The 21,518-nt window shown below is 49.6% G+C and overlaps 10 protein-coding genes across 11 annotated transcripts; 5 read left to right on the forward strand and 5 right to left on the reverse strand.

Annotated features, from left to right (window-relative positions):
- The first annotated feature begins 110 nt into the window (after positions 1–110).
- Positions 111–1,532, forward strand: LOC6530579 (TATA-box-binding protein). Its single transcript, XM_002091456.3, has 2 exons — positions 111–1,057; positions 1,122–1,532. Exons 1-2 carry the CDS (start codon positions 287–289, stop codon positions 1,398–1,400), a joined length of 1,050 nt encoding a protein of 349 aa, XP_002091492.1. The 5' UTR covers positions 111–286; the 3' UTR covers positions 1,401–1,532.
- LOC6530580 (eukaryotic translation initiation factor 3 subunit K-like) lies at positions 1,398–2,435 on the reverse strand. The gene is made up of 2 exons (XM_002091457.4): positions 2,276–2,435; positions 1,398–2,207 (listed from the first exon to the last, which is right to left on the reverse strand). Exons 1-2 carry the CDS (start codon positions 2,344–2,346, stop codon positions 1,610–1,612), a joined length of 669 nt encoding a protein of 222 aa, XP_002091493.1. The 5' UTR covers positions 2,347–2,435; the 3' UTR covers positions 1,398–1,609.
- Positions 2,436–2,748: 313 nt separating this feature from the next.
- LOC6530581 (protein stum) lies at positions 2,749–13,140 on the reverse strand. 2 transcript variants are annotated; one of them, XM_002091458.3, is made up of 9 exons: positions 10,536–13,140; positions 10,010–10,477; positions 7,330–9,941; positions 6,714–7,269; positions 3,711–4,358; positions 3,547–3,652; positions 3,355–3,481; positions 3,110–3,304; positions 2,749–3,047 (listed from the first exon to the last, which is right to left on the reverse strand). In XM_002091458.3, the coding sequence occupies exons 1-9, from the start codon at positions 11,369–11,371 to the stop codon at positions 2,935–2,937; spliced, it is 5,661 nt and encodes a 1,886-aa protein (XP_002091494.2). In that variant the 5' UTR covers positions 11,372–13,140; the 3' UTR covers positions 2,749–2,934. The 2 variants fall into 2 exon arrangements, with proteins under 2 accessions (XP_002091494.2, XP_039228141.1); XM_039372207.2 differs by lacking the exons at positions 6,714–7,269; positions 7,330–9,941; positions 10,010–10,477; positions 10,536–13,140 and adding an exon at positions 5,359–5,625.
- Positions 13,141–15,345: 2,205 nt separating this feature from the next.
- LOC26536373 lies at positions 15,346–16,200 on the reverse strand. Its single transcript, XM_015197485.2, is given in 4 exon segments — positions 15,346–15,857; positions 15,859–15,976; positions 15,979–16,078; positions 16,171–16,200. Coding segments are annotated over 4 exon segments (327 nt in total). The 3' UTR covers positions 15,346–15,778.
- A 64-nt stretch (positions 16,201–16,264) lies between these two features.
- LOC6530582 (dr1-associated corepressor) lies at positions 16,265–17,739 on the reverse strand. The gene is made up of 2 exons (XM_002091459.3): positions 17,579–17,739; positions 16,265–17,367 (listed from the first exon to the last, which is right to left on the reverse strand). Exons 1-2 carry the CDS (start codon positions 17,618–17,620, stop codon positions 16,381–16,383), a joined length of 1,029 nt encoding a protein of 342 aa, XP_002091495.1. The 5' UTR covers positions 17,621–17,739; the 3' UTR covers positions 16,265–16,380.
- An 81-nt stretch (positions 17,740–17,820) lies between these two features.
- LOC26535292 (cx9C motif-containing protein 4) lies at positions 17,821–18,452 on the forward strand. Its single transcript, XM_015197408.2, has 3 exons — positions 17,821–18,119; positions 18,181–18,337; positions 18,394–18,452. Exons 1-3 carry the CDS (start codon positions 18,056–18,058, stop codon positions 18,401–18,403), a joined length of 231 nt encoding a protein of 76 aa, XP_015052894.1. The 5' UTR covers positions 17,821–18,055; the 3' UTR covers positions 18,404–18,452.
- LOC26534883 lies at positions 18,403–18,895 on the forward strand. Its single transcript, XM_043206905.1, has one exon. The coding sequence runs from the start codon at positions 18,403–18,405 to the stop codon at positions 18,655–18,657; it is 255 nt and encodes an 84-aa protein (XP_043062840.1). The 3' UTR covers positions 18,658–18,895.
- Positions 18,666–18,895, forward strand: LOC6530583. The gene has a single exon (XM_039372213.2). The coding sequence runs from the start codon at positions 18,666–18,668 to the stop codon at positions 18,861–18,863; it is 198 nt and encodes a 65-aa protein (XP_039228147.1). The 3' UTR covers positions 18,864–18,895.
- Positions 18,886–20,339, forward strand: LOC6530585 (GPI mannosyltransferase 1). Its single transcript, XM_039372209.2, has one exon. It carries the CDS (start codon positions 18,886–18,888, stop codon positions 20,284–20,286), a length of 1,401 nt encoding a protein of 466 aa, XP_039228143.1. The 3' UTR covers positions 20,287–20,339.
- On the reverse strand, positions 20,278–21,239 carry LOC6530586. The gene has a single exon (XM_002091463.4). It carries the CDS (start codon positions 21,002–21,004, stop codon positions 20,378–20,380), a length of 627 nt encoding a protein of 208 aa, XP_002091499.1. The 5' UTR covers positions 21,005–21,239; the 3' UTR covers positions 20,278–20,377.
- Positions 21,240–21,518: the final 279 nt, after the last annotated feature.

The following is a 21,518-nucleotide window of genomic DNA, read 5'->3' on the forward strand; positions in this document are numbered from 1 at the left end:
TTATTCATGTTTCCAAAAAAAACTTTGAAATGGCAAAAAAACGTAACGAAAAACGTAGCTCCCAACCAGCTATCGATAGTTGCGGCAAGATGCAGCGCTGACTTTGCCATTCGCACAAAAAGAGCCACAGGTACAACGACGAACGCGGCTGCATTACATTATTATTATTATTATATTATTTTCCCGCTTCGTGGGCATACAATTTAAACTGAAAGTTAAGCCTGATCAGCTGTCTTGAATTGAGTCTCGCAGAATTCAACGGAGTCCACACTAAACCATCTGCAAGATGGATCAAATGCTTAGCCCCAACTTCTCGATTCCGAGCATCGGAACGCCGCTCCACCAGATGGAAGCGGACCAGCAGATAGTGGCCAATCCTGTGTACCATCCTCCGGCTGTTCCGCAGCCGGATCCGTTGATGCCGGCCCCCGGCTCCAGCTCCGTGCAGCACCAGCAACAACAACAGCAGTCGGACGCCAGTGGCGGATCCGGTCTCTTTGGCCACGAACCATCTCTCCCACTGGCCCACAAACAGATGCAGAGCTACCAGCCATCGGCCTCCTATCAGCAGCAGCAGCTACAGAGTCAGGCGCCCGGTGGCGGTGGCAGCACCCCGCAGTCTATGATGCAGCCGCAGACTCCGCAGAGCATGATGGCCCACATGATGCCCATGAGTGAGCGGAGTGTGGGCGGTTCGGGCGCCGGAGGTGGCGGCGATGCCCTGAGCAACATCCACCAGACGATGGGCCCCTCCACGCCGATGACACCAGCCACACCAGGTTCTGCTGATCCCGGTATTGTGCCACAACTTCAGAATATCGTGTCCACGGTTAATCTTTGCTGCAAATTGGACCTCAAGAAAATTGCATTACATGCGAGAAACGCCGAGTACAATCCTAAACGATTTGCGGCTGTGATTATGCGAATCCGAGAGCCCCGGACCACCGCCCTGATCTTCAGCTCCGGCAAGATGGTGTGCACGGGAGCAAAGAGTGAGGACGACTCCAGACTGGCAGCGCGGAAGTATGCGCGCATCATCCAAAAGCTCGGTTTTCCTGTAAGACAATGCTTTACTTTTGTTCCTTCTTGCAAACGAATCTCTAACGCTTTCATGCACGCAGGCAAAGTTCCTTGACTTTAAGATTCAAAACATGGTCGGCTCCTGCGATGTCAAGTTCCCCATCCGCTTGGAAGGCCTGGTGCTGACCCATTGCAACTTCAGCAGCTACGAACCGGAGCTTTTCCCCGGCTTGATCTATCGTATGGTGCGGCCACGTATCGTGCTCCTCATCTTCGTATCCGGCAAGGTGGTACTCACAGGCGCCAAGGTGCGGCAGGAGATCTACGATGCCTTCGACAAGATATTCCCCATTCTAAAGAAGTTCAAGAAGCAGTCATAAATAGGATAGCGCTTTATTAGTTCTGTACGTGTATGTTTTAAGGTCGGTAGTTCTGGAAGTCTGATCATATGAGCGGGAGCAGCCTGGCGAGCAGCTCCGATCGAGAATAAACCACAAAATAATTTAGCTGTACGGGCAGGATTTTATTTTTTCCGTTAATTACTTATTCGTAGAAAATTAGACAAGGACTATGAACGCGGATGAGGTTCTTACAGACACTGGGCCATCAGGCCGCCAACATTGTCGAACTCGATCTTCTCCGTAATGTTCTTCGTCTTGATCTTGTCATCCTGCATGGCGACGACGACGAGTCCCTGGCCCTGGTGCTTCCAGCCGTTGCGCTTGATCCAGCTTTCCAGCGTCGAGTCCTCGATGCCGCCGAGCAGCTCCTTCAGCAGGTCCTTGCGAATGGTCTGGAATGTGGTGCCCACCACATGAGAGACGAACTTGCGAATGGAATCGTGGAAGCCGGCGATGTGGCGGAACATGCTGCGGTTCACCTCGGCCCGCTGCCAGAAGAGGGTGAAGTCTGCACGCTCCAGAATGTCGGCGAGATCGATGATTGTCTGCACATTCTCGTCCTTCATCTGCTGGGGCAGCAGCAGGCACTTGGCCATCACGAAATCCGTGTGCGGCAGGCTGGTCAGCGACTTCAGCAGAATGGTGTAGGTGATGTCGAAGTTCAGCATGTGCGGGTTGAATTGGTACAGCTTCAGCACGGCCAGGTTGGCCTCCAGGTCGTAGGTGTTGTTCTTAGCCTGATCCTGCACATAGGCCTCCAGTGTTTTCAGATGATCCGGATTGTAGCTGCGGAAAAAAAGCGAGGTTATGTTCCTGCTGCGAACTCTGACGGGGTGTATTTGTCCAGTTCTTACCGCTCGATGCAGCCCAGCATCTCCTGGATGGTCTGGCTCTGGCCGTTTTCCATTTTCACGAGGTGCGACATTTTGTACGGCTAATTTATGTGAAATCCGCAAGTTGACGTCGTGTTTTTTATTTTAATAAAGAACGACTCGGTGTGACCGCACGGCAAAACACGAATTTGCCGATGCAAACAAACCAAATACGGTCACACTGTGTGGGAATCAGCGAGGGGGATTCCTGTATTCAATTACTAAAATACCGTTAGGCGAATAAAGTATTCAAATTTCAAAACTAGTTTATTTTGAAGTTTTGAAGTAGTTCACATTTTCTGAATTTTAACGTTCTTTACTTTAGTTTTGATGGTGCTAAAATGGTGATTGGCAACATTGTGAATTCAAACATTAAGAAATTTGTTCTTCACCGACAATTTTTCATATAAATTTCTCTTTACATTAAGCCTCTTAAATAAAACGCTCGTTTTGAGTGGAAGTTTAATGATTTTAATACATATACAATTATGTATCTCATGTCCAAGGGAAGTTCTGTTCCATTTTGCTTAACCTGGAAGTTCACGTGGAAGTGCATGTGTTTTGCGTAATCTACATGTTTTGTACAAAAGTATGTACACAATGGTATAAAAAGCAACTTAGTTGTATCCGGGATGGAAGGACTATGTCTTGTCCGCCTCGGCGACGCCGTTTTTCCCAGCCTCCGCCAGCTGAGCCTGACGTTGCTCCTCCTCCAGCTCCAAACGCTCCACTTTTTTGATCTTGCTCAGTTTCTCTGCAAGTGGAACATAAGCATAGTGAGTGGCTGCAATTGAAAAGAAGGTAATGATTCCTTACTTGCACATCTTAGCATTATGGTGCCCCACCAAATGGACCAGCCCCATCCCACGAAGCAGAAGAGCACGCAGAAGAACTGCGACACGGCCACGATAATGTTGATGATGAAGGATCCAATCCTCGCGCGAGCACTGTCGAACTGCGAAAAGCGCGGAATGCCCACGCACAGGCAAAAGAGTCCGGAGAGCAGGGTTCCTGGTTAACGGAATCATAGAGTATAAGCATATAAGGGCATATTAACCCACCTAGACCTGGGAAAACCACATTGCAAAAGGCACAGAACCAGGCCAGGTACAGCGGAAGTACGGGTATAGCTCCCTTCATCTTCGATGAGTACTCCACCAGGTCCACGTGCAGCTTCTTTCGCGTGTCCTGTTTACGGAAGAATAGCAGATCAAATCTTGTTTGATTACACAACTAAAGGCAAAAGTACTTGCCTCACTGGGTGGCGGCGCCCGGATGCTCTGCCTCCGAGCGTTGGACTCGCGGCGCTTCCTTTTGCGGCAGCACAGCAACATCAGCCAGAAGCGCTTGCAGCATCCCCTGCAAGTAGTCGAATTAGTACACCTAAACTTTTAAGTGGTTCCTGAATTAGACTGACTCCTTAACTTGGCCATTCCCTGCATCTGTGGCCGCTGACATGGCTGCCTCCGAAGCGCCCTCCAGCACCGAGGACTCGGTGGGCTTGATGCCCAGCTCGGGGTCCTGATCCCGCCAGGACACGGTGCTGCCCTTTTTGTTGGGTCGACTGCCTCGTCGACATGGTATGCAAAAGCAGCACTGTTTCATCTCCGTCTCGTCGCCCGTGGTGGGATCCACCCTGTTCACCGAGCGACAGCAGAACACCTTGCTCAGACAGAGGCCGCATTTGCCTCGTGTCCTTGGTCCCGTGCTCATGTTGGCCTCCTGCTTCGTCCGCTTGGACACTGTCTCCTCAACAGCTTCGTGCTCCTCCTGGGTGACGGGTTTCTTGCGACAGCTACGGCAGCAGCTGGACTTAAGCCAATCCGATACCTTCTTGCGCTTCGGCTTGGTCTCGTCAATCACATGGACATTGGTGGCCGTGGTGGCACTGCTGTTGCCGCTCCACAGGACGGGCTGATCCTCGGCGGATTCGTTACGCTCACGGCGCCGGCAGCAACGGGAGCAGCGGGAGCGACGGCAGGGCATGAACAGCTTGGAGCAGCATCCGCAGAGGCCACCCTTTTTGGCATTATCCTTGTCCTCAAGGAACTCCTGACTGCTGCTCCTGGATGAGAGGGAAAGCGGTAACATAATTAGGGTACAGAATTAAAGAACTATGAAAACATCTTAAAGAATACAAGAATATCTCTGTATATGAAATTAAATAACAATAAAGTAATCAATTCTTAGTTTCTAAGTGGACTTTAAATTTGAATTGTTGATAATCATTTTTGTCTTTAAAGCACCAAAGACTTCTAGAGTTCTTCCATTTCTTGAAATTGAAAGCCATGCGCCGATTATGACTTGATGTAAAGTAATTTGCCCACCCATTGTCCTTGGCTATCAGGCGAGCGGATATAAGCTTTTATGGCTTCGGCTATTGGCCAAGTGCCAGGCGGCGGAAGTGCTGGATGATTGGAAAGTTCAAGTTTGTGGGATAGTCCTGAATCACTTTCGCACTTCGCTGGCGTGAAATATAATCACCTTCGGAAGTGAATTACCATTAGCGTGGGCCTGCGGATGGCGCATGTGGGGTTTATCGAGTATCTCAAAGTTATGAATAATGCAGTTGCAGCCGTTAGTAGTAGCGTGTAATGCTAAATCTGTGGCTTTTGAACTTTCATCTGGGCATAATGAAGTTTCGTTTTTGGGGTCGATTTTCAGTATGCCAACACCAGCAAAAAATGTGTCACGAGAGTTTTGCTTGGCGGACGCTTACACAATTTCTATATGGGTTCATGTCCGGGTCCTCAAGAAAGTGTTCACGTGTATATAATATATATACGTATATATTGTATATATTCCTGACCAAGAACGCCTGTAATGCCGTTGTGCACGAGCCAACGACCAAACGCAATTTGGAGGTCGGCAATTTATTTGACCCGCTCCGGTCGGAATTCAAACAAAACTGCGAGACAGTCGAAATGAATGGAGTAAGTTTTGCGCACATTCTTGGTCGCAGTTGTGTGGCCCAAATGGCGCCAGAAGGTCAGTGCGTTTATTTACCCGCCTGGCAGATGACTACCAGCGATAAGTCCTAATTGGATCTCGTCGTGGCTAATTACCTGAAGAAGTACTTGTCGCCATCGATGAACGGATCCTGGGCCAGATCCACCGTGTATATGACCGCGTTATTCGGCGTACCGTTCAGCATTTCGATATCGCGTATTATCTGAATGGTTATTTCGTATTAATTGCTGGCGAAATCATCGACTGGCGAGGACTTTTCCAACCAGATTTTCCGAACGGGAATTTCCCAGGCGAGTGAGTTGTGCTGCGGTTGGCGCGATTGTCCGGCCCGAACTGATTTGTTATTGCGGCAAGAAACTTAAGCCGTGTTGCGAAAATACTTTTCTCCTGTTTTCCGCGCACGCTATACCGTACAGTGATGCTTGGCCACGAGTGGACCATCGTCCAACGTCGCATTTGGCTTCGATCCAGGGAAATCCCCACTGTAAGTGGTGGTCGGCCACGGGGCTTTCTTGTGTGGGTCTCGCATGGCTGGAAAACAATGCAGTGAAGGACATCGTTACCTTCGCCGACTGCGGCGGCGATTGGGAGGACTTCGCGACCTGCCGACGAACGGATTTCCTTAAAGGCGGTCCCCTCGTGCGGGGTTTGGGTTCCTGGGGCATGGGTCTTGGCCAACCCACTCCCCGCCGCCGCCGTCGGTTTCCCCCCCTTTGAAATTTATTGACGCACTTATGAGTGGCTTGACGGACCTGTGCCAGCAGCGTCTAGGGCACGGAACCTAGAACTCCTGCCCACGGTGCTTCTGGCGGGCACTGTAAAGTTTTATGTATCATAGTTGTTGGCCCAAACCCCACCCCTCCCCGCCGGGGCTTCCTGTATGTAAATTGGCTGGCCAGGCGCTGTAAGCCTTGGCTGGTTCTTTATGTGGTGACCCTAGGGCCGAGGCAAAATGTTGGTAGAGCTAGTCAGTTTTGAGGCAAAACATTCAAGTTCTAGCTGACTAGAAAAGTTCAGATTCGATGTCGCTTTGACTGATGAATATTCATAATGGTCATCATAGTGAACATGGGAAATTTAGTAATTTTGTTGTGCGGGTTCTTTGGTGACAAAGCGATAAACAAAGTGGAACCCTTGAGTTCCACAAAGGTATACAAAGTTTTGCTAATAAAAAGGGTTTTTCAAAGGTCGTTTGCTGGACATTGGAAGTTTAAAGTTTTCAGGGGACACATGCTCATAGAATGAGGAATACCATATTCACACGTTTTAATTTATAACTATCTTGACAAAGTATCAAGAAGGGAGGCTTTAAGTAGGATATCCTAAATAATAAAGTCGGAATCTAATTAATCTAAAGTATTTCATGTCTTTGGACCAAAACTATATAGTGCTTTTAAAGAGGTTTTAGGTCTCTGGCGATTTCCTATTCCTCATATTCCCAGTTACTCACTTTGCCAAACCTCCGCTGCCCGCTGTGGATCCTCCCTGTCCGTCCGGCGATCGCCGCTTGGCGTCCACTTTGAAGTCCGCTCCACTCTCGGGCGTGGGCATTACATTACCACCCAGCTCGGATTCGGAAGCATCCAGCGCCGCTGGAAGATCAGAGCTCTCGCACTCCACTTCGGGCACGCTGGCTATTCGGTCGGCGGCGCTTTCATTGGGATGCACAACCGAGACGGCGGCTTCGATGGGTTGGGTGGGTGGAAATGGTGACTTGGGCAGCTCCCCTGAACTCTGAGGTGCAATGCTGCCGTCGGCTGTGCCCGTTCGGGAGGCGGATTCACCAGGTCTGGCCATCGTGATACCCGAACTGGGCGTTGGCGAGGGATCGGCGGCCAGGTCATTCTCCAGACTTTTCAGATCGGTGAGATTTTCGGTGATGGTCTTATGAATTTCGTCGGTGGCCTCGGTGACGGTTTTCTGTATATTCTCCAGAGTTTTCTGCGACTTTTCCAGAATAGCAGCGGCATCATTGGACATGGGCTGCGAGCTGGCTCCTACTGCTCCTGAAAATTAAAGAAGCAAGTTAGTCATATTGAACCTTGGAAGTAATTGCAAAAACCCACCATCTTTTTCTGTTGCATGTTCCTGTACGGTGGCCACCTTTCGGTTTTGAGGAGAATCCGATCGCAACTTGGTGCTCTTGTTGCTTAGCAGACTCATCCTGGAGCTCATTCGCACCAGTTTCGACATGTTGGCGCCACCAGCTCCTTTGCCTCCTGGCGTTGAGGGTACGGTAACCTCACTGGTCACCGCAGGAACCGCTTCCACCGCCTGCAGAACTGCATTGCCCACCTGGGCAGCCAAAGGAGGAATTCCTCCTGCGGGATCGGATCCATTTGCTCCTTTCTCTATCGTGATTCCATGGGTTTTTGTGGTGACTGGTTTCTTGGGCTCCGTTGTTGTTCCGCCAGGTGGTTTAGTTTTTGTGACTTGGGATTTGCTGGACTTCACTGAAGACTCGGTTTCTTTGCCATTGTTTTTGGCAGTCACAGTCTTCCCAGTCTCCTTTCCCTTCTCCACCTTTGCATCCTTGGTGGAAATCCCCTTGGTGACTGTTTTTTTTGCATTTGTGGTTGGTCTGCCACCTACAGGAGTTTTGCTTGCATTTTTCGCTGGTGGTTTTATCGAGGATTCCGTCTTGGTCTTTGGTTTGGCACTTGCAGGGATCTTGGGCTTCGCTTTGGGGCTGCCCTTAGTGGTTGCCCCTTTTCCAACTTTGCTGCTCTTGGGCGTAATGCCCATGGCTTTGGTCTTCTCCGGCGATTTCGATCTCTTCTTGGACGAGGACGGCGGGGATTTGGACGCAACTTTAGTCGATCTGGTGGGAATTCGGGAGCGGGAGTTCCGTCGCGATAGAATCTCTGTTGGCTCGGGCTTACCCCGACTAGACACTCTTCTGCTTTGGCCAAAGGCATCGGGACTGATTGATTTCCGGCGACCCATCATAGCACTGGCTGGACTCAGGGAGATGGACTTCCGGCGACTGGGTGTTGTGGCCCGCATACTCCTGTTCCTGGCCATGGTAGCGGGTGAAATGCTGGACGACCGCAGCGACGAGGAGTTGATGCTCAGCCGCGAGTTCGCACGTGAGTTTCCCCGAGAGTTGGACACATCCAAACGGGAACTGGACCTCTCTGCATGGGAACTGGACCTCTCCGCACGAGAACCAGATCTTTCGGCGCGTGAGCTGGATCTCTCGAGGCGAGAGTTGGACCGATCCATACGGGAACTGATATGATCCAATCGGGAACCAGGCCTGGAAGGTGGGCCCCTGGATGCGGACCTCGAGTCCCCAGGTCTTCCACTCTCCCTCGAGGACGTTCTGCTGGGATGCATGGATCTGGAAGGAGATCGACTGCCAGCATTCATGGTTCTGCTAGGAGACCGCGTTATGCTTGCCCGGGAGCTCCGTCCAGAGGCAGTGATTCCGAAGTCCTTGGGTGGCGAACTGGAGCGTGAGTCTGGACTTTTGCGAACGGGTATGCGGGACACCGAGTCCCGCCGCGTGGAAACCTCTGATGGTGTATCCGCGGCATCGCCCATCAGCGAGGATCTGTGGGTGGGACTCTGTGCCGAACTGCTGTCCTTATTGGGAGTTCCAATGATGGGCGACAGTGTGCTCGGCTTGGCGATCTTGCCGTGCCGGCTCAGCGGCTTGGGTTCCTGATCCCTCTGATAGATGGACTGCCTACGCTGTCCGAAGCTTGGAATCCTGTTGGGTATACGGTTCGGACTTGGAGCCTGCACAGATTTCCGCCGGATCCGGGACAGTGTGTGAGCTGCTGGCAGTGTGGAGAGCGTGGGTCGGCGGAAACTGAAATCTGAGGTGGTGGCTGTAACGCTGCTCAGGTTGGAACTCCTGCGATCCGAGACCGTTTGCGTGGAGCTGCGACGCTCCGGTGAGGTGGAGCTGGAGCGACGTCTTGCCTGGTTGGGAGTACCATCAAAGGAGGGCCGGCTCAGGTCATCCAAACTGCACCAGTTGGAACGCGGCGGGCTGCGGGCGAGTGACTCCTCCTTGTTAATGATCTTGAGCAGACCGCGTTGCCTTCGCGTGGGATTCAGATTTGGCTTCAGTGGTCGCGGCAGTGCCCCGGGCGGAAAGACAGCCGTCTCCGGCCTGCTCAGATCCATGGTGGATCCGTAGTGCAGGCGGGGAATGGCGCTGCGATGCGGATCGGTTATCATAGGCAGCGATTCCATGCTCTTGATCTTTTGGCCGTAGGGCAAGCTGCGGATAGTATCCCTGCCAATGGATCCCCTTCTTCTTTGGGCTCGTGGCGTGAAGGTGTCGATGGAGGAGGTCAGCGAGTCCCGCTGCTGGAGGATGCCCTTCTGCGGAATGGCCAGTTTGCTGCGACTATGGCGTCCACTCATATTGAACTGCACCGAGGGCCGTGGCGAGTCATCCGTGGTCTGGTGGACGAGGTGACTGGCGTAACCCAGCGATGAAGGCAGCTCAGGCAGTCGTGGCTCTGAGCCAAAGATCGATCTCCGGCGAGGACTGATCTGTGGCCTACCGGCCGGCGATGAGGTAGTCGTCGATGTCGACTGGATGGAGGCGTGCCTCCCTCTGGTGGGAGCTTGTTGTGGAGACCGAGGAGCAGAAGGAGCCGCCTGCCCCGTGGAAAGTATGGTGAAAGCAGTCTTCTTGTGTGGACGAGGTTGTTCCACTCTAGAGGAGATGGAAATTCTTAAATATTTGTATAATCTTCATTGGTATTTTCCGCGGTTTAAGCTCACCTATAATCTCCGCCCATAGGTATGGAATCCCTGATGATGACTGGTGACATTTCCCGCTTTAAGCTATGCTCCGGCTTCACACTCCGGTTGTCATCCTGCTCCGTCAGTTCAGTCCGGTGGAAAGGGGGCGGGTCTGCCGGTGGAGGTGGCATTCTATAGTCCACCAGCGACTGCATCTGGCTGCCTCTCTCTAGACCCAACTGTTCCTCCAGGTATTGCTTCGGTGAGAGTACAACGTCCCTGCTAACTGGCCTACTTTCGTTGGGTGCCACCCGCTCCTCACCGCCGCTGCTCGAGCTGTTCATGTCCTGGATCATGGTGGCCAGCGGGGAGAGAGGTCCTTCATCCTGCTTCATGGACATAATCATCTTGGAGCTGGGCCGCAATCGAGGGATACGTGTGAACTCTGGAAAGTGCTGTGGCGCCGGACGAAACCAGTCCCTACCCGAATAGGAGTCACTGAGTAATCTAAAAGGGATCGTAAAGGATTAGTTTGGATTGGAGATTAGGGTACTCGAATACCCACCCCCTGTGATCGTCCGTCGTGATGCTGGACACACTCAACTTGGCGGCCGCTTGGCTAGTAGTCCTTGCCGGCTCATCTTCCTCATCATCGAAAGACATCCTCTGACCGACTACGGTGTACTCCTCGACCTCGTTCTCCAAATCATACACGTCCGGTTTGTTCAGAATGTCATCGGGAGCCAGGAGTCGATAGTTAGGCGAGCCCAGTTGCTCTGAACTGGAGCCACCGCTCGAGTTGGGTAGGATCTGGATATCGGGTGGCTGGAGGTACGGAAGCAGGGATCCTCGGGGCGTCCTTGTGTACGGCACACTCGGGAAGATGCGCTCCCTGGCCGCTGGAAGTAGTGCGTTCAGCGCCATGGCGGCCACCAGAGCATCTTCCTCGGAGCTGGGCAGTTCCACAGACCCATTGCGTAACGTCTCGAAGGCTGCTGTTCCGAAGTAATCATCCGGCTGAAGGGGCGGTGGGACTGGATCCCCAAAGAGGCTACTATACGGCTGAGCATCCGACTCCGAGGGCTGGCGCACAAAGCTCTGATTGGAGGCGAATGTGGAGGGTGCCATCGATTGGGCGGAGAGAATGGAGCGGGTGGTGTGGGTGCGATAGCTATAATCAACCGGGATGATGGCCGGTACCGTGTACCGGGACTCGCCACCTGTGGATCTGGGTCGTGGTATTGGGTTCGTACTTGGACCTAGGTTCAGATTTGCTGTCGCATTCGGATTCGGGATCGGTAGCGGTGGCGGTGGCGGTGGCGGCTGTGCGGCTGATGCGGATGGCATGGGCATCGGGGATGGGGATGGCGATGATGATGAGTACGAGAGGGTCTGCTGCATGGCTTGACATGGGTGCTAACCGATCTCCGGCCCTCATACATTCACTATGATTTCCTCCTATCCATTGTTATTGCGCTTTTTTTCCGAAATTCAGTCGTTGTTGCAGCAGGTGGAATGCGATTTCCACGCAGGACACTTCGCGTTCGTCCTTCGGCTCAGTTTAAGTGCCACAAAACCAATGACGCCAGGAGCTGTTTATTCGAAGCAACAGAATGTATTTAAAAATCACTCACAACACCCATGTGCACACATCTTTCGATTCCACAGACAGACGACCAGCGAGACCTTCCGGCCCTTGCAATGTCAGAGAGACGTACACGCGACGCCTTCACCGCCGTAGAACGAGGAACGGAACGAGGAGTACGGAGTACGGAGCACAGAGAAAGCAGTACCAAAGCCGGAGACCGAAGACCGAAAACCGGAGAGCGAGACTGAAGGACTGACTACCGGTTTCATTGCCAATTCGCAGTGATGGAAAAGGTACTGGAACTATTTACCTATGCAGTTTACAAGAATAGAATGTAATCTTTATATAAAGTGAATTTTTTTTAAGATCCCATTTTCTTGGAAAGTTACTTAGAATGAATAAAGCAATTAAAATTCATCCGAAAGTTTTATACAAAAAAGTAATTAGGTAAAACTGCCCAATCGCCTGCGTTTCCATCACTGGTTGTGGCAAAAATAGTAGAGTAATTATTATTGCACGGCTTTATTTTCTAATGCCATTTCACTCCCATATATATTTCACTCCCAACTATAAATAGCTGCGTGTGAGGCGCTGATAAACCCGCCCCAAAGCAAGCGATTTGAAATCGGAATCGTTATGGTATGCCATGCACCTGCTATATAGCTGCGAATCCGAATCGGAATCGGAGTCCAAACAACCAAACGCTTGTCTTGGCGCTAACGAGAGCATAACTTGATGAGGAGGCCTTAAATGGCTGAGGTGGATGGTTTGGGATGGGATGGGATTTGCTTTGGCTTGGCTGGCTGCACCGGGGTTGCATGTTGCAAATTGCCGCATTAGTGACTGCACTTGAAGTCGAACAACCTGGCAGATGTGGAAGCCAGCGGCCTGAGACTTTACTATCACCAGAAATCAGCGATGGTTTAATTGGAGCTGTGCGGCTGGGTACGCAGATATTTCAGCGAAATGACGTAGCCCATGAAGGTTTTGGGAGGTGGTGGCGGACCAAAAGGTGTGAATGAATGGCCTTTGTTCGCATTGATTTTCCTCTGCCTAATATTTAACCTACATTTTATGGCCCGCCGCCTCAAATTTCGGTGACACACTTTGGCCCAAAGGAAGTGACTTGGCCGGCACGTTTTTCTTTCTTTCTTTCCTCTTGTTGTGGGCATGACGCGTTTTTGGGGGAGTTAGCCGGCTCCCAGGCAGCTCTTAGCTTCCTATTTGCGAATTGGTTTTTTAACCGCTTGCCGCATTACACGCAGTTTTCATGCATCTCATTAACGCTCGGTCACACTTGAATAACGTCTTTGAATACCTGCCACGTCCACACTGACGCGTTTATTTTGGCCCTGAAGCGCATTATATAATTTACATTTGGTTTTAAAGTTTAGTCTAATTCCGAAATAGAATGTATTCGCCGACAAGCCGCAACAAATAATGGAAACGCGACGAAACGTGGCCGCTGCCTAACTTAAACTGATGGCCGACCAGCGGTAAGTGAGCAAAAAGGAGGTCTTCTAGAGAAATATTGCCTACACTTCAAATCCAAAACAGCACACAATGCCCCACCGCCACACACACTCGCACACACAACACACACTCACACATGCACACTTGGTGCCACAACAGTTTGCACACGCAGACCCGCTGAGATATCGAGACTAGGCGAGAACTGAAAAGCCGAAAAGAAAAGCGACCGGGGGCGCCAATTCGCCGCGACTTTTCCGCGAGTTTTCTGCGAGTTTTCCGCATTTCGCCGCTTCGCAAAGCGGCTGCATTAGCCGTTTGCATGTTGTGTTGTGTTCATCTGTGCGGCGTGTGCTTCTTTCTTTCAGCTCTTTCTGCCTCTTAGACAACTTTTGATTGCTTCCCCCCTTTCCCACCTTTTCCCCCTGGCAGGCTGTGACACCTGTTGGTATGTCTGTGGCACGCGATGTTCGAACACTTTTGTACTTCCACGCCGGACCGCCTGCCACGGAGGAGCTGAGCCCGCCAGTTGCTCATACTTTTCGGGATGCCTCACAACTTGAATGCCACTTATGTATACTCGTATCTATTGAACGCACGCATTCATTTTGCAATGAAGCACTTTCGCTCATTTCACTTTAATGCAGTTTCAAGACACTTATCCGATTGTACGTAATGATAGGTATTAATAACAACTTTCTTTTATAGTTCAAACTACGCCTATTTACTTTGTAGTGAAAATTTAATCATCTTTAACTGTTTTGCATGCTTCAGAAACCACTAGTATTGAAAGCTAACATTATTCAAATATTTTATTACCAAGAATGTTCTTAAACACACAAGTTATGCGACGCCCAAAAATTAGGATCACTTAATCACTCCGTGAAAGGTGTCTCTCGCTATAAACATTGCAAAAGGCTTTGGCAAAAGGACGCTTTTCCTGCACTCGACTGAGTGAAAGACCCTCGGCGAGTACACTGCACTTTCCTTGGCTTTGGAATAGGGTCAAAACCGCAACAAATTCCGCGTTGCCTTGTGCGGCGGCTAGGAGTCAACAACACTTGGGCCGCAGCTACGTACTCCTTGGCCATCCGGGCACTGTTGCAACTTGCAACATCAAGACAACAACGGCAATGGCAGCAATAACGCCTAAAGACAGGTATGTGTGCAAACACAGACCACCCAAACCAAAAACCCACCAGAGAGGGGGACTTTTAAGTGGCAGTGCCGGAGAAATCCTTGGCTAATGTCGTGTTAGCCCCCAAACACCGCCCCCTTGGGGGGGTACAACTCGCACCACAAGTCCAGCAGAAAGTGGAGTCACACGGAGTCACAAGTCGGGGAATTCCTAAAGACATCTACGAGTTAATTGTTTTGGGCTTTTTCACTACACAACGGCGTTTGAACGGAGTGCGAAATGTTTGCGATATATCCGATTAACGATTTATTCTCGATTTTAGACACACTTTTAAGTTATTTAATTTAATTTTAAGAACATCGTTACTTGTAGAGTTTTTTGTTTTAAAAAAAAAGAAACTTAGAGCTTTTGAAAGGAAAAACTGAATACCCAAAAAATTCAACGCGCATTTGCATCGATCCGATGCACTGCACTCGCCGTTCGTAGAAAAACTAATCCGCCGTGGGCAAATACCTTCTTATACATCGTCCTGCGCCGTGTAGCACCACGGCAACTGACCACTCGGGTTTTGGGTGAAGAAACCAAGGAACCAAGAAACGAAGAAAGCCGAAGTCCACGGCTTGGACATACGGTGGCCACACGGGTATACGTGGGTCAGTAAACCTACTTCCGGTTGACATAAATACGCCTTGGACATGAAAACTTGGCACTGGCGGCGCGCCGCAAGTTGTTTTTATTGTTTCCAACCTCTTTTTCCTCGCCATGACTCAAGACAGGTGGACAGCGTATAGCGTAAAGTCCAAAAATGCAGGTGTGCAGATCTGATTCCCCCAATTTTGGGCGGGCTTCGATTAGACCAGCCAAAGTTCTTCAGGGGATTCACTTGATTCGGCTAGATCCAAGAGAGAGAGATCCATCCTAAATCTCCACCTGGGCTTGGCTCATCATAATTCGGCAGTATAGCTGACCCTAATCTGCTGTGCCAAGCCCACGGATGAAAATGCATATAATTCAAAACTGCACCTTTGCTCACTGGGAGCGGTTGGGTAATTGTATTCGCTTGCAATAAGATTTTCCCACGCGATATGTGGCTCATCTGCTCGCCAGCTTTGTCCTTTTTCCATATAATTTGGTATCCTTGGGAGAGAGGGGGGTAGAGACTACATCATGGCTTGACCCACATGGGGCACAAATTAATATCAATTGTGGCTGCCAGATTGCGTGTGCGAATAAACGAAAGGCTGGAGGAGAACAGCTGGACGAAAGGGGATTGAAAGGCATTCAATTGTAATTGGCTGTGACCGAGGATTACACAATGACTAAGCGCTGCTCCCAGGCGAAATTAAGTCATAATTATTATGATGTGTATAGGCTTATAAATACCCAAACACGGTAATAAAGGTCACATTTTGTAGGGCACAGTCTGGGATCCTGTGGTCCCGATACTCTGACCTCTTTACCGGGCAACTAATAATGTAATTGTAATGATTGTATTAGTGGGAAACTCCAAACGATTGGAGTCTTTAGGTGGGAGATTAAGACGTTTGGGAAGAAAGTATAATCTTTATAAACTCCTAAGAGATACCTGACATTTTAAGGACGGACTAAGCTTCTACTTTCCGACTGCATGTCTGTATAAAACAGCTAGGTTCATCGCAATCGTTATCACCTGGTCCAGTAGATAGTCGATACCGCTGCTTCACCAAGCTTGTGATGTCCTTCCTGATAAAGTTCTTCTCGGGCAGATTAAATTCCATTTGCAGAGATGTGTCCACTTGAAGGGTGATCCTTTCCACTGGCGGTATGGTCACCTATCAGCCAGTTTCAAATTATTGGCAGCTTCCAAACGGGATAGCACTGCTGTAAGGTCAGTCTCCAACCTGGCAGCCAGTTCCTTATAGAAACGGCTCTTCTATGCACTCTATAAATGCAACCATATTGAATAATTGTTAGCCTGGTTTAGTACATCAAACTCAGAGATAAAACGATTTAATAGCACTCTACCCCGCTTATCGTATGTAAATTATACAGCATATATGCCAATTATCTGCTAAAATGTAGCAATTTGCTCTTTATATTTAAATTAGTGTACATTGCGTCAGCTTAAAATCCAGCATGGTCTTTATTTTGCAAAAAATTGTTATTGTGATTTCTTAGGCCTAGAGTACATATTAATGTATCAATAATTTAAAAGCGCATTCACATAGATCCTAATCAAATATTGTCATAGTCTTCGTCTAATTCGAAAACGGTTTCAGTGGGGGTCGCTGATGCCGCGGTGGCCTTTGGAATGATGGGAGCGCTGCTCTTTCCAGCCATTTGGTTGACATTGTTGTTATCCCCCGGCGTGGCCGCTGGGAAACCAATAGAGGTGGGGGGCACACGACTGCCAGCTGCTCCAGCGGCCACGATATTCGTCAGATCGATATTGATCACCGGAGCAGCTATGTCGAAGTTAAAAGCCCCAGACCCGGCGCCCGATCCTGACCCAGAATCAGAGGCGTCCGGTGTGCAAAGGTTCGCCGTTGGCAGCTGCATCTGTACGTGGCTGTAGTCGATCTTGACGATGGGCTTGCTGAGTTCGTAGTTGCAGATCGGGGCAGGTATGGCAGTGTCGAGCTGCACCGACTGTTTCTTGAGGTGATTGGGCGGCCTGCCGCGAGGCGTGTAGGCCGGCGTGGACTCGGAGCGGGCCAGCTTGGCGGGCAGGGTGGTGCTGGTGGTGGGAGTTTGACGGGTGGAGTACTGCGACTGAAGTTGCCGCTTAGTGGCGGCTCCTACGCCTGATCCGGCTCCGTTGTTCAGACTCATGGAGCGCATGTAGGCAGCTGTTCCGTTCGCCTGCGAGCGCATTGACGTCGATGGCAGGCTAAGATCATATGGCGTGTCTGAATCTGGATACTGATCCTCTGGCGAGCTGCGCAACACATCGTCCTCGTTGTACGCGGCCTCCTCGGCCACACTGATGTCGGGTATGTTGCGGACCAGCTCCTTGAGGAAATCAAAGCGCTTCTCGGACACGATGCACTGCCTCATGTGCGATGGCGATAGCGTCTTGGCGTTGCGCGCATTCGTGATGCGCAGCGTCTTGGTCAGCAGCGATTCCACGAAGAGCTCCAGCGTGCGTGAGATGATAACGGGCACCGCCTGGGCCACCTTCCCGATTTCCTCGTCGCTCTGCATGATCTTCTTGATGCGCCCCTGCATGGAGTATATAGTATTGGTTTGGAAACATTATAATCTCGCACCGGGTTGCTTCTTCTTCTACTTTATTTTTTGAGCCTTTGATTATGCGAGGCGTGTATGTACATATGTATGTACACATGCACGAAAACTGATAACCCATCTTCGGCGTTCATGGCCGCCAAATAGCGGTGGTTTTCCTGCCGCCAACTGGGTGGTTTCCACTTACCGCCGGAAAGCGTGCGTTGTATTTTTTCTTTTTCGATGGCATTTTCTGAGTTGTGAAGTAATCGTCAAGAGTCCTAGCGAAATAAAACAAATGTGTGTGTGTTTTTCACACAAGAACAGTTCCTTGGTGCCCAACTGTCGACGTCGATGGGTGATTGGCAGTTGCTCTCGCAGCAGGCGGGGTATTCACAGGGAACCTGCAGATAATAAAAATTGAATTTTAAAAGAGTAAAAAGTTTCTCTAAATTAGAAGTGATGTTAATTTTATTTGTTGTTATTTATGCAATAGTTATTTATTTTGCTTTTATATATTAAGTTTTCAAACACTCTACCCAGCTGACCGTCGCGCAATCTGGCAACCTTGTTTGTGCACTGTGAATGACCAGAACCGCCAAGAGGAAGAAGCAGCACACTTGTCAAGTATTTTTCACATATTGGAAGAGCGATTTAAAATCGTAGGAATTTAGGGCAGGATTACATGTCTGACACTCGCAAGGATCCCTGCAAAGCCAACGCCTGCCGCATACAAGCCTGTCTGACCAGTAAGCACCGCCGGTGACTTCATTTCCATGGTTATGTAAGCTGACTTGCACTCGATTACAGAGAATCACTACCAGGAGGACAAGTGCTTGGATGTCCTGGAGGCAATGCGCCAGTGCTGTCTAAAGTGGCATAAGGAATCGCTTTGCTGCAGTGGAATCGATCTGGAGAAGACCTACCTACCAGACGCATCCAAGCAAAAGAACCCGACCGGCAAGTCGTAAGTTCTAGCCATCTTTACTATTCCATATACATTATAACCAACTGATTTGGCAGGAACAAATAATGTCCACACCGCAGTATAGGCCTCCGAAGGAAATTCAAGACTTGCTAGACAAAAAGGAGCAACAGCAGGCAAATCAGCGCAGGCGCACCGCTGTGCTTCCCAAACGCTCGTGGATTCAGCGGAACCCACGTCTTTTCCAGATCTCCTTCCTCACCGGCTCATTGCTGATATTTTTTTCCAAGCCCCTGTACGACTGCTTTATTGCCGATCCTCTGCCGCCGCCGGAGACCAAAGTGCCGCCTCACAAGCGCTGAGCTAAGGCATGGAATCGGTGCGCAAAGCAAACCAAAGGATCCGCAACTATCCAATTCTGCTGAGCAAGTGCGCGGACAAAGCCACTGCGTATGCGGTTTGCGTGTCGCGGGATCTAAACGTGCAGCACAAAATCTGCGACACCGAGTTCAAGGAGTTCCTTAGCTGTATCCGCAAGACCGCTTTGGAAATGAAGACCAAGCTCTAGACAAACGTAAACAATAAAAACAATGACTCAAACAAAGGCTGCGTCCACTGGATGGCAGCGACTGGGTCGCCGCATCCTTTACACTAGCTTTCGGACCCATCTCCTAATATCCGCCCTGCTGCGAATAGCTTTAATCTGCTACGGACAAATACACGATAGTCAGTCCGCGGTACCCTACACGGATATAGATTACAAGGTGGTAACAGATGGAGCCCGTCAAGTTCTGGCTGGGGACACTCCCTTCGCCAGACACACTTACCGGTATAGCCCTATCATGGCATATTTGCAGACCTTAAACATCCTTCTTCACCCGGCGTGGGGTAAGCTACTGTATGCCACATTCGATCTGCTCATCGCCACACTTATTTACCGCCTTGTGCACATGGAAATCAAGAGTCAGTACCAGAAGACCGTACAACATCTGCTCAGCAAGTTCAACAGGCCACGGGAGTCGGACCAATCGCTGGATGCACTGGATGAGCGTAGTCATCCCGAGAACTTGGCGCGCGCCGCTGCTTGCTTTTGGCTTTACAATCCACTGACGGCTGTCATATCCACCCGTGGGAGCGGCGACTGCTTCTCGAGCTTCTTCGTGATACTAACCATATACCTGCTGTTAAAATCGGAGCACAACGATGCCAGGAGCTACTGGCTTATATTCGGAGCGGGCTTGGCTCACGGACTTGTGATTCATCTCCGTCTGTATCCGTTGCTGTTCAGTTTGGCATACTATTTATCGCTATCAACGCGGCTGACACAAACTCCACTCGACTTCCTGTGCCAAATCCTGCGACCCAACAAGCAACAATTGTGCCTGATAAGTGGAACATTGATAAGCCTAGTGGCCTTCACTTGGACCTTCTACTCAATGTACGGTTGGGAATACATATACGAAGCGTACCTGTACCACTTTGTACGCAAGGACCTGCGACACAACTTCTCGCTGCAGTTCCTTCTACAGTACCTGGGCAGTGCGTCGAGTGTGGCGGAACCTTCTGCGATCCTGAAGACTCTAGTGCTGGCTCCGCAGTTCGTGCTCATCCTCTACTTAAGCCTGAGCTTCGGCCAGTTCCGCCAGACGCTGCCATTCTGCATCTTTGCCGTGGCCTTTGTCATCGTCACCTACAACTCGGTGGTTACCTCTCAGTACTTCATTTGGTACTTGGCCATTCTTCCGCTCTGTTTGAACAACTTCAAGATGCTGTCGTGGAGAAGGTGCTTCAGTCTCCTGTTCCTTTGGCTGTTTGCTCAGGCTCTGTGGCTGCTGCCGGCTTATTTGCTGGAGTTTCACACATGGAACACCTTCTACTGGATTGGACTGCAAGGAGCCGTGTTTTTCGCCTCCAACGGATACATTTTGGAGCAGCTTTTGAGTCACTACGGGTTCACTCAGTTTAAGATAAGCTACAGAAAGTTACTGTAATCAAACAATCCGCAAGTAAGCGATTTAATATTAAAAAAGAACAAGATATCACATTTGGTACTGGTGGCAACTTATACTAGAAAGATGTAAATTAGCTCTTCGTTGAGTTCAGAAACTTGATGTAATTAAATAGTCGTTCGTGCTCCTCGATACGCATAGCATAAACTCGTTGAGAAACACCCCAGGTATCAGTGTGTCCGATCATGTCAGTCTCAAAAACGTTTCCCAGCTTGTTCCACTGCACATCAGTGAACTTCTTTTGAACTCGGCGGTACAATGCCCGTGCACAGACCGTTTCCACGGATATGTTATTGGTATATTTGAACTCCTTGCGATTCTCGTACAGTTTCCTCGTGTGATCGTAGTCCCTTCCCAGTTCCTTTCCAGTCGTTATGAACATGTGATAGACGCGCTTTCGACTCTCCGGCTTCTCGAGGCACAGGAAGCAAAGGTACTGCGTGCCGTCGTCTGGATTTAATTTCGGTGGAGCAACAGGTGGAACATCGGTCTTCAGTAGAATCCTGCTCAATATCGCTGGAAATGTGTGCGGATTCACTTTAGGTTCTTCCAAAACCACCGGAGTCTTCTTTTTCCCCCTAGTGCGAGGTGTATTCCATTCTGACGTGCCCCTTCCGGATATCTTGAGCACAGGCACCTTTGATGAATCACTTGTATTTGCAGATAAGGATGGACTACTTTCGTGAGCTTCTGCTTCCATGGTTATAATTTTGTGAGTTTCGTAAGGTCTTCCTTTTGAAGTCTATGCCAATACTGAATTGTGATGGCCAAAAGCCACTCTTTAAATATGTGAATGGTTTTGTAAAGTATCGAAATACATTTGTATTTCACAATACAAAAGTTCACAAGCAAAGCACAGAATTAGTGGTGAGCTTGGTTAGAATTGAGTTCCAGAGAATGGCACTCATATGTTTTTCGATTAGAGTGGACCTTCTGATATATACAGTTTTATTTCACATTTTTAAATCGCATAAAACTACACAACAAGAAGGTTTTTGTTAAAGTAAGAGGAGTATGAAAAGAATTTAGTTATTCGTTGCGCTGAGGAAGTTTTTAAATAGTTTTGCACTCTCTCTGTCTTCCAGCTTGAAAAGGTTTCGAATTACTCCTATTACTATCAAATTCATTTTCCACAGTTCTGAAAGTATTTCACAAAAAATTTCTTATAGTCAATGCGGTTACCGAAATTGTAGTAAACCGATTCATCATTTGTT

The sequence above is a fragment of the Drosophila yakuba genome, chromosome 2R, assembly GCF_016746365.2.
Source record: "Drosophila yakuba strain Tai18E2 chromosome 2R, Prin_Dyak_Tai18E2_2.1, whole genome shotgun sequence".
NCBI classification, from domain to species: Eukaryota; Metazoa; Arthropoda; class Insecta; order Diptera; family Drosophilidae; genus Drosophila; species Drosophila yakuba.

Bases quoted from the DNA above. Each gene is read 5' to 3' on its own strand.
- LOC6530583 (XM_039372213.2), top strand. From the start codon at position 18,666: ATGGAATCGGTGCGCAAAGCAAACCAAAGGATCCGCAACTATCCAATT.
- LOC6530586 (XM_002091463.4), bottom strand. From the start codon at position 21,004: ATGGAAGCAGAAGCTCACGAAAGTAGTCCATCCTTATCTGCAAATACA.
- LOC6530585 (XM_039372209.2), top strand. From the start codon at position 18,886: ATGACTCAAACAAAGGCTGCGTCCACTGGATGGCAGCGACTGGGTCGC.
- LOC6530579 (XM_002091456.3), top strand. From the start codon at position 287: ATGGATCAAATGCTTAGCCCCAACTTCTCGATTCCGAGCATCGGAACG. The intron at 1,058-1,121 runs GTAAGACAATGC...TCATGCACGCAG, and splicing joins TCCAAAAGCTCGGTTTTCCT to GCAAAGTTCCTTGACTTTAA.
- LOC26535292 (XM_015197408.2), top strand. From the start codon at position 18,056: ATGTCTGACACTCGCAAGGATCCCTGCAAAGCCAACGCCTGCCGCATA. The intron at 18,120-18,180 runs GTAAGCACCGCC...ACTCGATTACAG, and splicing joins CATACAAGCCTGTCTGACCA to AGAATCACTACCAGGAGGAC.
- LOC26534883 (XM_043206905.1), top strand. From the start codon at position 18,403: ATGTCCACACCGCAGTATAGGCCTCCGAAGGAAATTCAAGACTTGCTA.
- LOC6530581 (XM_002091458.3), bottom strand. From the start codon at position 11,371: ATGCAGCAGACCCTCTCGTACTCATCATCATCGCCATCCCCATCCCCG. The intron at 3,653-3,710 runs GTCAGTCTAATT...GACTACTTGCAG, and splicing joins GGGAATGGCCAAGTTAAGGA to GGGATGCTGCAAGCGCTTCT. The intron at 3,482-3,546 runs GCAAGTACTTTT...TTCCGTAAACAG, and splicing joins GGGCGCCGCCACCCAGTGAG to GACACGCGAAAGAAGCTGCA.
- LOC6530580 (XM_002091457.4), bottom strand. From the start codon at position 2,346: ATGTCGCACCTCGTGAAAATGGAAAACGGCCAGAGCCAGACCATCCAG. The intron at 2,208-2,275 runs GTAAGAACTGGA...TTTTTTCCGCAG, and splicing joins ATGCTGGGCTGCATCGAGCG to CTACAATCCGGATCATCTGA.
- LOC6530582 (XM_002091459.3), bottom strand. From the start codon at position 17,620: ATGCCATCGAAAAAGAAAAAATACAACGCACGCTTTCCGGCG. The intron at 17,368-17,578 runs GTAAGTGGAAAC...TACTCCATGCAG, and splicing joins ACAACGCACGCTTTCCGGCG to GGGCGCATCAAGAAGATCAT.